General features: G+C 43.8%; 1 protein-coding gene across 1 annotated transcript; it reads left to right on the forward strand.

Annotated features, from left to right (window-relative positions):
* Nucleotides 1-3,980: 3,980 nt before the first annotated feature.
* Nucleotides 3,981-10,369, forward strand: LOC148114848 (leukocyte elastase inhibitor-like). The gene is made up of 7 exons (XM_087890276.1): nt 3,981-4,455; nt 4,587-4,770; nt 6,195-6,332; nt 7,561-7,678; nt 8,021-8,163; nt 8,727-8,894; nt 9,607-10,369. Exons 2-7 carry the CDS (start codon nt 4,603-4,605, stop codon nt 10,012-10,014), a joined length of 1,143 nt encoding a protein of 380 aa, XP_087746402.1. The 5' UTR covers nt 3,981-4,455; nt 4,587-4,602; the 3' UTR covers nt 10,015-10,369.
* Nucleotides 10,370-13,193: the final 2,824 nt, after the last annotated feature.

The following is a 13,193-nucleotide window of genomic DNA, read 5'->3' on the forward strand; positions in this document are numbered from 1 at the left end:
TGGTGAGATTCAAACTTGCAGTAATTGCAGGCAGCTGGTGTTAATAACAGGGTGCTTTACTACCACTGTACTACCAAGCCTCTTTGGTTTGAAAGTTTGAAAGACTAGCTGTGAATATGAACAAACACAAGTAGGAGTCCCTGTTCAAATTACATCTTGGGGGTAAAGGAGGCAGTGTCAATATCCCTCCATCCTTACTGTGTTTGTAGACTGCCATTCTTACCTCCTGCTTCAGGCTGCTGCTGCTGCTGTGCTCGCTCTCCTTGGCCAGGTTGCTCATGGTGGGTGTGGGAGGGCAAAATGTGGATCAGAAGGAGGCCCATTCCCTCTCCCTGAGAGGAGACCCAGCTTTGTAACCTAGGCATCCTCAGCGAGAGGATGGGAGACCATCAGAAGGCCACGGGGAGGGGATGGCGAAAAGGCAGCAAGTGCTGGTGCCCAAGTTCTAACACAGGACTTCCTTCAGACCCTCCTTCCCTCTCCTTCCCCTCTCCTTCCTTCCTACTTTCCTTCCTTCCCTGCTTCTCGTTCCTATCCCCTTCCTTCCTTGCTTCCTTCATGCTCAGGGAGGGACAAGGGGAGGGGGAGAAAACGGCAGCACTGCTGGTGACTCTGCCACCAGTGGCCGTGGCTTTTCCATTTCTGGTTGGTCCTGGTAAAAGGTAAGCACTTGCATGCTGCAAGGCTGGGACAGTACTGATCTACAACTTGGTGGTGGCCATCTGGGCTGGAATGGGTCAGCCTTAGATCCGTGGGGTTGCCCTGGAGCCAGTGAGGCGCTGCCCCTGCCACTTCAGGCCTATCCCCTGGGTGTGCGCACAGGAAGTGATGAACGCACAGGAGCTGGAGTCCTGGGTGAAAGGGAAGCGCTCAGAACACAATCAGCCTGAGGGGCAAGACAGTCACCAGGCACACCCAGAGGGCGGGGCAGCAAATGCCCCCTCACTGGCTCCAGGGCAGCCCCACGGATCTAAGGCTGACCGTGTCCCAGCCCGGATGGCTGCCACCAAGTTGTGATATTTCAGTTTTTCCGCCTGATAAATTTACAGACATTTCTAAAATGCTCTTTGCGCTTTGTCATTACAGGGTACTGAATGTAGATTAATGAGGAGAAAATGAATCTAGAATCAGGCTGAAGCGTGACAAAAGTGAAGGGGCTTTGAATATGTTCTGAAAACACTGTAGATAATACTTATAATTGTAGTGAACATACACCCTTTGTTATAAAGGATAGCAATCCTTTAGATTTAATTATTTAATTATTTTGTTCTTGAATTTTCCTCTGTAAAACAAAGATATAAAAAAATATTGCTATTTTTAATCAGTGGTGAAATCTAATATTTGTTACTACCGGTTCTGTGGGCGTGGCTTGGGGGGGTAATGTGATGGTGGGCGTGGCCAATTTTTTTTTTTTTACTTTTAAAACCATTTTTTCTACAACCTCTTTGGCAAAGAGTTGTAAAAAATGCTTTCAAAAGGCTCTGACGATCCCAGCTGAGTTGCCTGATCAGCAGAGGCTTTTTTTTTTACTTTTAAAAGCATTTTTTGGCCAAAGAGCTTGTCGAAAAAATGCTTTTAAAACTAAAAAAAAAAAACCTCTGATGATTGTGCGGCTCAGCTGGGCATGTGGGGGGGCAGGGATTTTTGGTACCGGTTCTTCGAATCACCCGCCTCCATCGCTACCGGATCGGCCAATCCGGTCCGAACTGGGAGCATTTCACACCCGTTTTTAATCCTTGTGAACTTCCTTCAGATTTGCCCCTTTTTTCTGTTTGCCCTTTTATTTTTTCCAATAAATAAAGTGATTACTGTATTTACATTCCATTTCTCTGGCAGGTGGTTGAGAAGCAACCCAAATTTTCTGAAAATATACTGGGGGTGGGGTATGTTTTCCCTAACAACAAGAGAATAACAGAATTGGAAGGGACCTAGTAGGTCATCTAGTCCAACCCCCCACCCAAGCTGGAGACCCTACACCATTTCTGGCAGATGGTAGTCCAGCCGCTCGTGCTTCAGCGCTTTGACTCCCAGGGACAGTATGGAGTCCTTCAGTCAGTTAGCTTGGCCGCCTGTTAGCACAGAGAAGCACCTGGGGTCAACCCTAGCTTTCCTGTCCATTGGAGCTAGAAGTCTCAAATGTGGCCGAGTGAACGTTTCTCTTGTAGCCAGCCCAGGTGCTAGATCGGCCCTCTGCAAACTCTCGTCTCTCGAGGAGCGCTCCCTGAAGCAGCAGAAGTAATTTTGGCCAGGCTGTTCGAGAGACGAGAGTTTGCAGAGGGCCGATCTAGTGTCTGCAATGGCCAGCAAAGCTAAGGTTGACTCTGGCTGCCTCTCTCTGCTTAGTACTTCCCAGACGTGGTTTATCACTCCAAGCCCCAAGCAGGAGGAGACAAGGGCTGCCTTGGCACCACCAGCTGGCGCAAATATACCACGGTGAAGGTGGAATCTGATGCCGCACAAATGCAAGTAGCGCTTCACTCCCATACCTTCCAGCCATCGCTACTGCCGCTTCGGCCCACTTGGGCCACCACCACCCCCTGCCGCAACAGCACCATTACCTCGTTCCATTGCGCCACCTGCAAAGTTGCACATTGCACATGCCACCGCCTATGGCGGAGATTTCCAGCCCCACCATGGGGAGCAGGCAGCTCCCCTGAAGGCCGGTGCATCCGGATGGAGGAGCTGCTTCAGGATGACCAAAGCGCCAGTCCTGTCACGACTACAGCTCTAGAATATGGGACCGACTTTCCCACCAACGTCAGCAAGCCACCGTCTGCCTGTCTTCATTTTCCTTCACTCAGATTGACTAAGCTTCTGGAGAGGAAGAAGTTTCCAGGCTGTGTGCCAGGACCAGGCACTTTCTCTTGGGCCTCCCACCCAGAGGCCTCGCAGAAGCAGACTGGCCCGAAAGGCAGCTGAGCCTTCCCTCCCCCCCCCCAATGGTCTGCGGGATTTAAAATTATCAATTTGGTGGTCCCTGAGGTCCAAAAGGTAGGAGACCCCTGATCTAGGATCTTGGCTATTCCTGCCAACTTAGTATCATCTGCAATTTTGATAAGTTCCCCTTCTATTCCCTCATCTAAATTATTTATGAAGATATTGAAGAGTATTGGGCCTAAGACAGAACCTTGTTGTACCCCACTGCTTACTTCCCTCCATGTAGATGTAGTACCATTAAGGACTATGCATTGAGGACGGTTTGTCATCCAGTTACAAATCCATCTGATGGTCATGCTATCTATCTCACTTTTTTCTAGCTTAAGAAGAAGTCGGTTGTGGTCTACCTTGTTGAATGCCTTGCTGAAGTCTTAAGTATACTATGTCCACAACATTTCTCTGGTCTACTAATTTAGTCACTTTGTCAAAGAATGAAATAAGATTGGTTTGGTGTGATCTGTTTTTAACAAACTGTGCTGACTTCTACTTATTACTTTACTCATTTCTAGATGTTCGCAGATGTTTTTTGATTATTTTTTTCCAGTGTCTTCCTGTTTATTGATGTTAGGGGGATTGGTCTGTAGTTTCCTTGGTCTCTTTTTTTCCCCTGGTTTGAAGATGGGAACCACATCGGCTCTTTTCCAGTACTCTGATAGCTCCCCAATGATCCAGGATTTCTGAAAGATATGGTACAGTGGTTCTGATATGACATCTGCCAGCTCCTTTAGAACTCCAGGATGTAAACTGTCAGGTCCCGGTGATTTATATTCATCAACATCAGACAGGTGTTCTCTAACCATTTTTTTAAAATTTCTTTTCACTTTTATTTCTAGTCTATCTTTTGCAGCTATGTTTTTGGTAGGTGGGGCCATAGTTTCTTTTTGCATGAAAACGGATGCAAAGATGAGTTAAGCAGCTCTGCTTTCTCTGCTGCCTGTTACTTCCTTTGCTGTTTCCTTGATTTATTTTTCTTGTTATTTATAGGTTGAAAGAAAGGTTAACAATTCTCTTTGACTTTTGTTTCAAAACGTTGTTCATTCTGAGCCTTTGCTTTCCTGGCTTCCTGAGAAGACCACATATATTGGAGCCTTTAAGAGCAAGTTCTCTTCTGTAGGTTTCTCAACCCCGTCTGGCTTCTGCTGCTACTTTCGGTTTTCCTTCCCTCTCCTCCCACCCCCACCCCCCCCTTTCCCCCCCTTCCCCCCTCCTCTCCCTCCCTTTCCGTTCAGCGAGCTTGTGCAGCTGTGGCGGGTGGGCTAAGTGGGTATATTGGAGGCATTATGCGGCTGTGAACAGATAGATAGCAACCCCACCCTTCCTCCTCCTCTCGCCCCTCGGAAGCCTTCCAACTCTCGAAGCCTGCCTGGTTCGGGGAAGGTCGGAGTCCCAGGGCGCTCCCGCCTCGCCAGTTCCAGAGGCCCCCCAGCGCTCCCTTCCTCGCACCCCCAAGACCCGGGATCTGCGCGGCTGTGGCTCTCTGCGCATCCACCAGCATCGGCGCTGGTCTCCTCTCGGCAGGTAAGGGCGGGTCGCCGGTTGCCGTCTAAAGCTTGCGCTTGCTCTCCGGTGTCCGTTGCTCGGGATTGGCGCTATGATTTTAAAGCTGCGTCAGATGTAATTTTCTTTCTTTCGTTTTGCTTGTTTTCAAGCTTTCCGTTCGCCACTATGGATAAACTGGCTAATGCAAACTCGCAGTTTGCTCTGGATCTTTTCCAAAAGTTGACGGAAGCCCACCCAACCGGCAACGTTTTCTTTTCTCCGCTCAGTGTATCGTCCGCCCTGGCCATGGTCGCCTTAGGGGCCCGCGGTAACACAGCCTCGGAACTCCTGAAGGTCAGCAGATGTTTTTCTGACACGTTAGTATGGCTGCTAATACGAGGAAACGCGGCTCTTTTGTAAGGAGAGTGGAATTTTAAGTGCTGCGTATTGGAAAAACCGCCTCTAGTTTAGGGATGAATCATTGTCTTAAAATGTATTAAGTGAATCGCCAGCTTTAGTTAGGACTTCCAAAAAGTTAGTAAGAGACAGGATCAGTTTTACTACTGATCTGCTGAAGAAACAATTTTCAAGAGAATAAGGGTGATAGATAGGTGATAAAGATAGATAGATAAGTGACAGAGATAGTTAGGTAGCTACTGTCATCAGCTAGCCAGATGATGGATGGATGGAGGGAGGGAGAGACGGAGAAATGATGGAGATGATGGAGAGAGAAGGTAGGTAGGTAGGTAGCCAATTTTCTATCACTTAATGTTGGCCTATTGATCAGAGGTCCTTAGAATTGTATTTTTTTACTGACAGGTTAGAGCAGGGATCCCCAAACTTGGCAGCTTTAAGACTTGTGGACTTTAACTCCCAGAATTCTCCAGCCAACTATGAATTTTGGGAGTTGAAGTCCACAAGTCTTAAAGCTGTCAAGTTTGAAGACCTCTGGGTTAGACTCTGAGAAAGTTTGAAAACCCTTGGTTTAGATTCTCCACACTTAATCCAACCTGTACGGAATAAGGATGTAAGAACAAAATTGATATACAAAAACATACAAAGAAGCAATGCTCTCTTTTTTTCGCTATGCCTCAAGCAAACTCAGCATATAGACTCAATTCATTGTCTGCTATGCTGAAATTTTCAAGCACCCAATTACAGTAGTAGGTTGTGATAAATGAAATCAATAGCTCCTTCCCCAAAAAGGTTTAGCCTCTATGGGGAATTAATATTTTGGTCTCCAAATGACAGAGTGTCAGCCCCTCATACTAAATGTGCAAATGGGAAAGAAATAAACATTTTGATGCTCTCCATTGTGTTCAAAGGAAACGTTGTCTACCCTCTTGCTATATTTTATCAAAAAATTTGTTACGAAAATCAGACTAATATTCAACTTTTTCCTTCTCCATATAAGTTTCCTTTGTTCTGTAGTCTACATGGATTCTGTAGTTGATAACCGTAACTAATTTTGAATAAAGTCACCTGTTTAGTCACTTTCCTAAGACAGAATATATGGTAAACACATTCAGGCTTTGGTAAATCCCTAATTTTTCCTCTTATATGTATAACCCATCCTACTAATCTTAGATACTGTATGTGCCTCTTTTAAATTGAAACCTAAGTTTGCAGAGAACGGTCCATCGTACTGTTTGCTTATGTATGCTTTCTACCTGCAAATCTGTAGATTTCTGAAATGTCTCCATTGTTCTTAGACAAAATTATTTCTGAACTAACCAGTTCTTATTGGTACTAAATTAGGACTTATCTTTTCCATGCAGACACTTCATTTTGATGGAGTTGAAGATCTTCATTCAGTATTTCAGACTCTTAATTCTAAAATTAACCGGAGCAATGCACCCTATATTCTGAAACTTGCTAATAGATTGTATGGAGAAAAAACTTTCAACTTTTTGTCTGTAAGTAGATTGCTAAATAAATAAACATCAATAATGTATGGGTCATCAGAATGGCTTTATAGATCAATTTCAAATTTTATTAGCTTATGGCCATGATGGCGAACCTATGGCACCGTGCCACAGGTGGCACGCAGTGCCCTTTCTGTGGGCACACGAGCTGTCGCCCCAGTTCAGCTCCACTGTGCTTGTGCACGCGCCTCCCACTGGCCAGTTAGTCATTGGGTCTCTCCCATGCATGCGTGAGGGGTAGGGCATGTGCAGGGGACCAGGCGTGCATGTGGAGGGAGGGCATGTACGCATTGCATTTTGTGGGTCCAGCCGCACTTTGGGCACTCAGTCCGGAAAAGGTTAGCCACCACTGGCTTATGATACTCATCAATACAGTTATCCTTTGTTTTAAGTGAATCCTTAATTTCTCTTAATTAGGTCTGCTATGGTCCGCCCAGCCCAAAGACAATACAGTGAGATCCACTCATATCCAGTCATTCATTTTCTTACACCTAATGGACAGAATCTAGCCAAATGAAGGTTATAACCATCTAACCTATTCTATCCTGAGAGATTCCAGGGTGTGACTTCCCTGAACCTCTTCCCCCACCCCCCTCCATTTTGGGACTGCACAACCTCTTAATCTGGGTGTCTCTCTCTCTGGGAAAATTTCAGTGGTGAAATCCAAATTTTTTTACTACCAGTTCTGTGGCCATCGTGGGTATGACTTGGCGGGCATGGCAGGGGAAGGATACTGCAAAATCTCCATTCCCACCCCACTTTAGGGGAAGGATCCTGCAAAATCCGCATTCCCTCTCCACTCCTGGGGGAAGGATATTGCAAAATCTCCATTTCCACCCCACTCGGGGGCCAGCCAGAGGTGGTATCTGCTCAAAATTTCCACTACCGGTTCTCTAGAATCTGTAAGAACCTGCTGGATTTCACCCCTAGAAAATTAGGTATTTTGTTAAAATTTCCCCACCTCACCTCTCACTGCTTCTCCAGGTACACATTCCATCACAGCTTTGAAATATGCAGTTTTATAGGTTCATTGAATCTCTAATTGATTGTGGATGATTTTATTCATTCATTCATTCATTCATTCATTCATTCATTCATTCATTCATTCATTTGTTAAATGAAAATGCTTCTCTTGTTGCTATCCATAATAATTCTATTTATTTTATAATGTTATAATTTATTTTAGCATTTATAAATATTATATGTCCCATTTTACTAGGATTTCTTGACTAGCACCCAGAATTTGTATGGAGCTGAATTATCCACAGTGGATTTCTCAAATGCTCCAGACAAGGCAAAAAAGGAAATTAACCAATGGGTTGAACAGCAAACTGAAGGTGGGATTTTTTTTTTAAATAACAACTATAGTTTTATCTTTTCTTGGGTCTACATGATAATCAAACCCTTACTTTTATTTGCCATAATGCTGCCATAAAAGAATTGATAAAAGAGAAAGAAAATAATAGTTTGGAACACTTAATCTTACAGAATGGGTTCTTTTTGTATACTGTTTAATAAGAGATCCAGTTAGCAAGTTGAGAATAATTGCTGAGCAGAAACGTACATTTAACAAAATAAGAATAGAAAAGTGCATTTTCTATTAGTCTCATTGATCTGGTGATATTATTTAGGCCTCAATTCCTGGCACAGCTAATTAACAGTGAAATTTCTCCATCAAGGTAAAATCCCAGAGTTGTTATCTGAAGGATCAATCAATCTAAGGACTAAATTGATTTTGGTGAATGCTGTCTACTTTAAAGGCAACTGGGCAAAGGAATTTAAAGAAAAAAATACTGAAGACAAGCCTTTTAGATTAAATAAGGTAAAGGATTATTATTTTGGTCTATCTTCTGTAACAACAGCTTGTTGTTTAGGCAGGTGTAGCAATAAGCAATTGTATGAAGCATCATCAAGCTCTTATGATAGCGCTGAAAACATAATTCTAATTTATCTGTAGTCATGTTTTTGAAGCCTTATGTCAGTTCCTTTGAGCCTAATCTCTAGTTACAAATCTCAGCTTTCCCATAAGTTAAACCTAGTTCCATTCTGAAATACTTTACTGAAATTAGTGGGTCACCTGTCTATTTGCTCTAATACACAAAGGAAAGCAATAAAGCAGTTTTTATTTATTTTAATACTATAGGTAGGTTTTTCCCTTGATTTATTTTATAAGTTGGTTAGATGTTCTGTTTATCCTTACCTGGAAATGAATTTCATTTAGTTTAAAAGAGTTGTATGATTCCAAAGAACAGCTATATATTAATACAGTTTTGCAAAGATCCACTTCCCAGAACTAGTTCTATCAACTTCAGCATATACATACAGAATCTTTATTTCTTTGTTGTTTGATAGACTCCTCACTGTAATATTCTTAATATAATGCAGAGAGAAAAGAAGAATGTGAAGATGATGTTTATGAAAGAGAAGCTTCCCATTGGTTATATCCCCGAATGCAAGTGTTGTGTGCTGGAACTGCCATACAAGGGAAAGGATCTTAGCATGATCATCCTTTTGCCTGACAACATTGAAGATAATTCCACAGGCCTAGAACAGGTGATTCTATTGTTTCCTGCTATTGCTATAAAATTATTGTCCTAAACAAAATTATTCTAAATATTACATGAATACTTGGTAGGACACCCATACACATAGACAAAGTTGTGGTTTATGTGATGCCTTGAGTGGCTCCACATATATCAGTTGGGTTCTGAAGAGAGGCTGCCTTATTTTGGGGATCTCCAGAAAATATTTAAGAGTTTTCTTCATTTTTGTACCAGACACTATGAATCCCTAACCATCTCAGGAGAAAGAGCTGAAAACAGATTAGATCTGAATTAGATTTAAATAGTATCTTAAATAGTAAACAGTAAGGTATCTATACAATAGACGCTTTTTATGTTATGTTTGGACAGGACAACCACGGTTTTGCTTGAAAATACTTTTTAAAAAAATCTATGTTTACTTCTAATAATGTTTATGCTATAAACTCTGCGTTAATTTTTTCCCATCTGAACATCTGTTAAAGCTGCAAATAGTTTAGCATGAGGCACCAACCCTTTTGCAGTTAGTTCACTGCCATATTTTTATTGTTTCCCATAGAGAAAGACCATGTCTGGGATAGAGAAATTTGCTCTCTGACTCTGCAAATTCATTCATACTGAAGTGAGAGATGTTCTGTTTTTCAGCAAGGAGTTTCTTTGTGCTGAAATGGAAATATTGTGGCACAATGATGCAAATGATTACTTCTCTTTCTCTGCCTTTTTAGCTGGAGAAGCAGCTTACTTTGGAAAAACTGCAAGAATGGACCCAGCCAAAGAATATGAATTCTGGCGTGGATGTCAATGTACATCTACCTAAATTTCAGCTGGAAGAAAAATATGATCTTGAACCTTACTTTGCAGCATTGGGGCTAGTAGATGTGTTTGACAGTGGCAAAGCTGATTTGTCTGGAATGTCAGGAGCTCAGGATCTCCATGTGTCTAAAATTGTTCACAAGTCCTTTCTAGAAGTAAATGAAGCGGGCACTGAAGCAGCAGCAGCTACTGCTGCTATATATGTACCTTGTTGTCTGGTCATGGGGAAGGATTTTAATGCTGATCATCCTTTCCTATTTTTTATCCGTCATAATCCAACAAACACTATATTTTTCCTTGGTAGATTTGCCTCTCCATAAAGAGTATCGTAAATCATAAAACCAGCTTCCAGCCTCCTATAATATACACATTTCTCTGCGTGCTTGGGAGAATTGCCATGAACAAGTTGAGTTCCTCCAGATATTTTCCATCTTCAATTTTCTTGAACTCCTGAGTCTTTTAACAGGTTTTATGTGACACTTCGGTCTAAAGGGTAGCCATCTCTAATCTAGGACATTCAGGTGTGTTTGACTGCAGTTCCTTTAATTTCCAGCTAACTAGGAATTTTGGGGATTGTAGTTTGAGCTGTTTGGAAGCCATCAAGCAAAGGTATTTGTAAAACGAATAACACATGAATTACTGAAATAAAGTTGACTTTCATTCAATATAATGTAAGAGCCTTTGGTCCAGACTCCTTTGTCCTTGAAAATCATCGATAATATAGAATTCAGATAGTGACGTCTTTTTTGTTCTTGGAAATGCAAAGCCATTTGGCACGTGCCTTAGTAAGTACTGTGTTTCTCAAAAAATAAGACCGAGTCTTATTTTCTTTTAGACTTGAAAATGAACACTTGGGCTTATTTTCGAGGCAGTCTTACTTTTTTTGAGGTGCAGAAGGCCAGACTCTGTGAGCTGGATGCTCCATGGATCAATGGTGGGTTGCCCCCGGTTCGCACCGGTTCTATAGAACCAGTAGTAAAACCGGCAGGAGGCTCCGCCCACCAACCCTGATGTCATCAAAATGCTTCTGCACATGCGCAGAAGAGCACACACGGCCCCATTGCAAACCGGTAGTAAAGGTAAGTAGAACCCACCTCTGCTGTGGATACACCGTTGTCTCCATTCCAAACCTTCAGTGTTCGGAATGGAGGCTTTTTGGCGAACAGGAGGAAAATGGGAGGAGGAACATTCTCCTGCCTGCCATCGTTTCCTCAGTATGTGCTGAGCTTGAGAAATGGATGACAGGGAAGAAATTCCCCCCTAATTTTCCTCCTGTTCACCAAAAAGCCATCATTCCGAACACTGAAGGTTCGGAGTGGCGGCTTTTTGGCGAATAGGAAGAAAATGGGGGGGGATTTTCCTGCCTGGCATCCTTTCCTCAGTCTGTGCTGAGCTTGAGGAATGGATGACAGGCAGGAAAATCCCTCCCCCCCAATTTTCTTCCCATGAGCCAAAAAGCATCCCACGAGCCTCCCAATAAGAGGGGAAAAGCTAAGGGGCTGGCCGCGAAGGTGCCGGCTTCGGGGAAGCGGCCCAACAAGTAGAAGCACTGCACCCAGAAAGAGAAGGGCAAAAGTGGTATTTGCGCTGCCCCAGGGGGCCAGTGGGCTGCAGCTGCAGCCGGACAATCCCCCACCCCACCCGTGCCGCCACTCCTGCTGGCCACGCTCATTCCCCCAGGCTTATTTTCAGGGTAAGGGTAATATTAGGCCCCTGCCCCAAAAAATAGGGTTGGGATTATTATTGGGGTGGGTCGTGTTTTTGGAGGAACATGGTACCTTATGAGGAATTATGGTATAACTTTTCTTATCATTCAGTAAATGCAGAATTGTTTACATACGAATCACCACTGACCTCAATCTACTAATTTTTTGATATTTTTTGTCCAATTGTCTCTGCTCAGTAAATCTGAACTATATATTGTTAGGCATTGATTTTATTGAAGGTAGGTATTAGATAAAGAAATTATAATGTCAGTTTGAAGAGTTTTGTTTTTTTTAAATTTGATTTATATGCCGCCTTTCTCCGGAGACTCAGGGCGGCTTACAATGCGCTAAGCAATAGCCTTCATACTTTTGTATATTTATACAACGTCATCTTATTGCCCCCACAAACTGGGTCCTCAATTTACCTACCTTAGAAAGGATGGAAGGCTGAGTCAACCTTGAGCCTGGTGAGATTCAAACTTGCAGTAATTGCAGGCAGCTGGTGTTAATAACAGGGTGCTTTACTACCACTGTACTACCAAGCCTCTTTGGTTTGAAAGTTTGAAAGACTAGCTGTGAATATGAACAAACACAAGTAGGAGTCCCTGTTCAAATTACATCTTGGGGGTAAAGGAGGCAGTGTCAATATCCCTCCATCCTTACTGTGTTTGTAGACTGCCATTCTTACCTCCTGCTTCAGGCTGCTGCTGCTGCTGTGCTCGCTCTCCTTGGCCAGGTTGCTCATGGTGGGTGTGGGAGGGCAAAATGTGGATCAGAAGGAGGCCCATTCCCTCTCCCTGAGAGGAGACCCAGCTTTGTAACCTAGGCATCCTCAGCGAGAGGATGGGAGACCATCAGAAGGCCACGGGGAGGGGATGGCGAAAAGGCAGCAAGTGCTGGTGCCCAAGTTCTAACACAGGACTTCCTTCAGACCCTCCTTCCCTCTCCTTCCTTCCTACTTTCCTTCCTTCCCTGCTTCTCGTTCCTATCCCCTTCCTTCCTTGCTTCCTTCATGCTCAGGGAGGGACAAGGGGAGGGGGAGAAAACGGCAGCACTGCTGGTGACTCTGCCACCAGTGGCCGTGGCTTTTCCATTTCTGGTTGGTCCTGGTAAAAGGTAAGCACTTGCATGCTGCAAGGCTGGGACAGTACTGATCTACAACTTGGTGGTGGCCATCTGGGCTGGAATGGGTCAGCCTTAGATCCGTGGGGTTGCCCTGGAGCCAGTGAGGCGCTGCCCCTGCCACTTCAGGCCTATCCCCTGGGTGTGCGCACAGGAAGTGATGAACGCACAGGGGCTGGAGTCCTGGGTGAAAGGGAAGCGCTCAGAACACAATCAGCCTGAGGGGCAAGACAGTCACCAGGCACACCCAGAGGGCGGGGCAGCAAATGCCCCCTCACTGGCTCCAGGGCAGCCCCACGGATCTAAGGCTGACCGTGTCCCAGCCCGGATGGCTGCCACCAAGTTGTGATATTTCAGTTTTTCCGCCTGATAAATTTACAGACATTTCTAAAATGCTCTTTGCGCTTTGTCATTACAGGGTACTGAATGTAGATTAATGAGGAGAAAATGAATCTAGAATCAGGCTGAAGCGTAACAAAATTGACAAAAGTGAAGGGGCTCTGAATATGTTCTGAAAGCACTGTAGATAATACTTATAATTGTAGTGAACATACACCCTTTGTTATAAAGGATAGCAATCCTTTAGATTTAATTATTTAATTATTTTGTTCTTGAATTTTCCTCTGTAAAACAAAGATATAAAAAAATATTGCTATTTTTAATCAGTGGTG

The sequence above is a fragment of the Pantherophis guttatus genome, chromosome 3 (assembly GCF_059756535.1).
Source record: "Pantherophis guttatus breed Tessera chromosome 3, ASM5975653v1, whole genome shotgun sequence".
Classification (NCBI taxonomy): domain Eukaryota; kingdom Metazoa; phylum Chordata; class Lepidosauria; order Squamata; family Colubridae; genus Pantherophis; species Pantherophis guttatus.

Excerpts from the sequence above, each read along its gene's own strand:
- LOC148114848 (XM_087890276.1), top strand. The coding sequence starts at position 4,603 with ATGGATAAACTGGCTAATGCAAACTCGCAGTTTGCTCTGGATCTTTTC. Across the intron at positions 8,164-8,726 it reads AGCCTTTTAGATTAAATAAG|AGAGAAAAGAAGAATGTGAA; the intron begins GTAAAGGATTAT and ends AATATAATGCAG. Across the intron at positions 8,895-9,606 it reads ATTCCACAGGCCTAGAACAG|CTGGAGAAGCAGCTTACTTT; the intron begins GTGATTCTATTG and ends CTGCCTTTTTAG.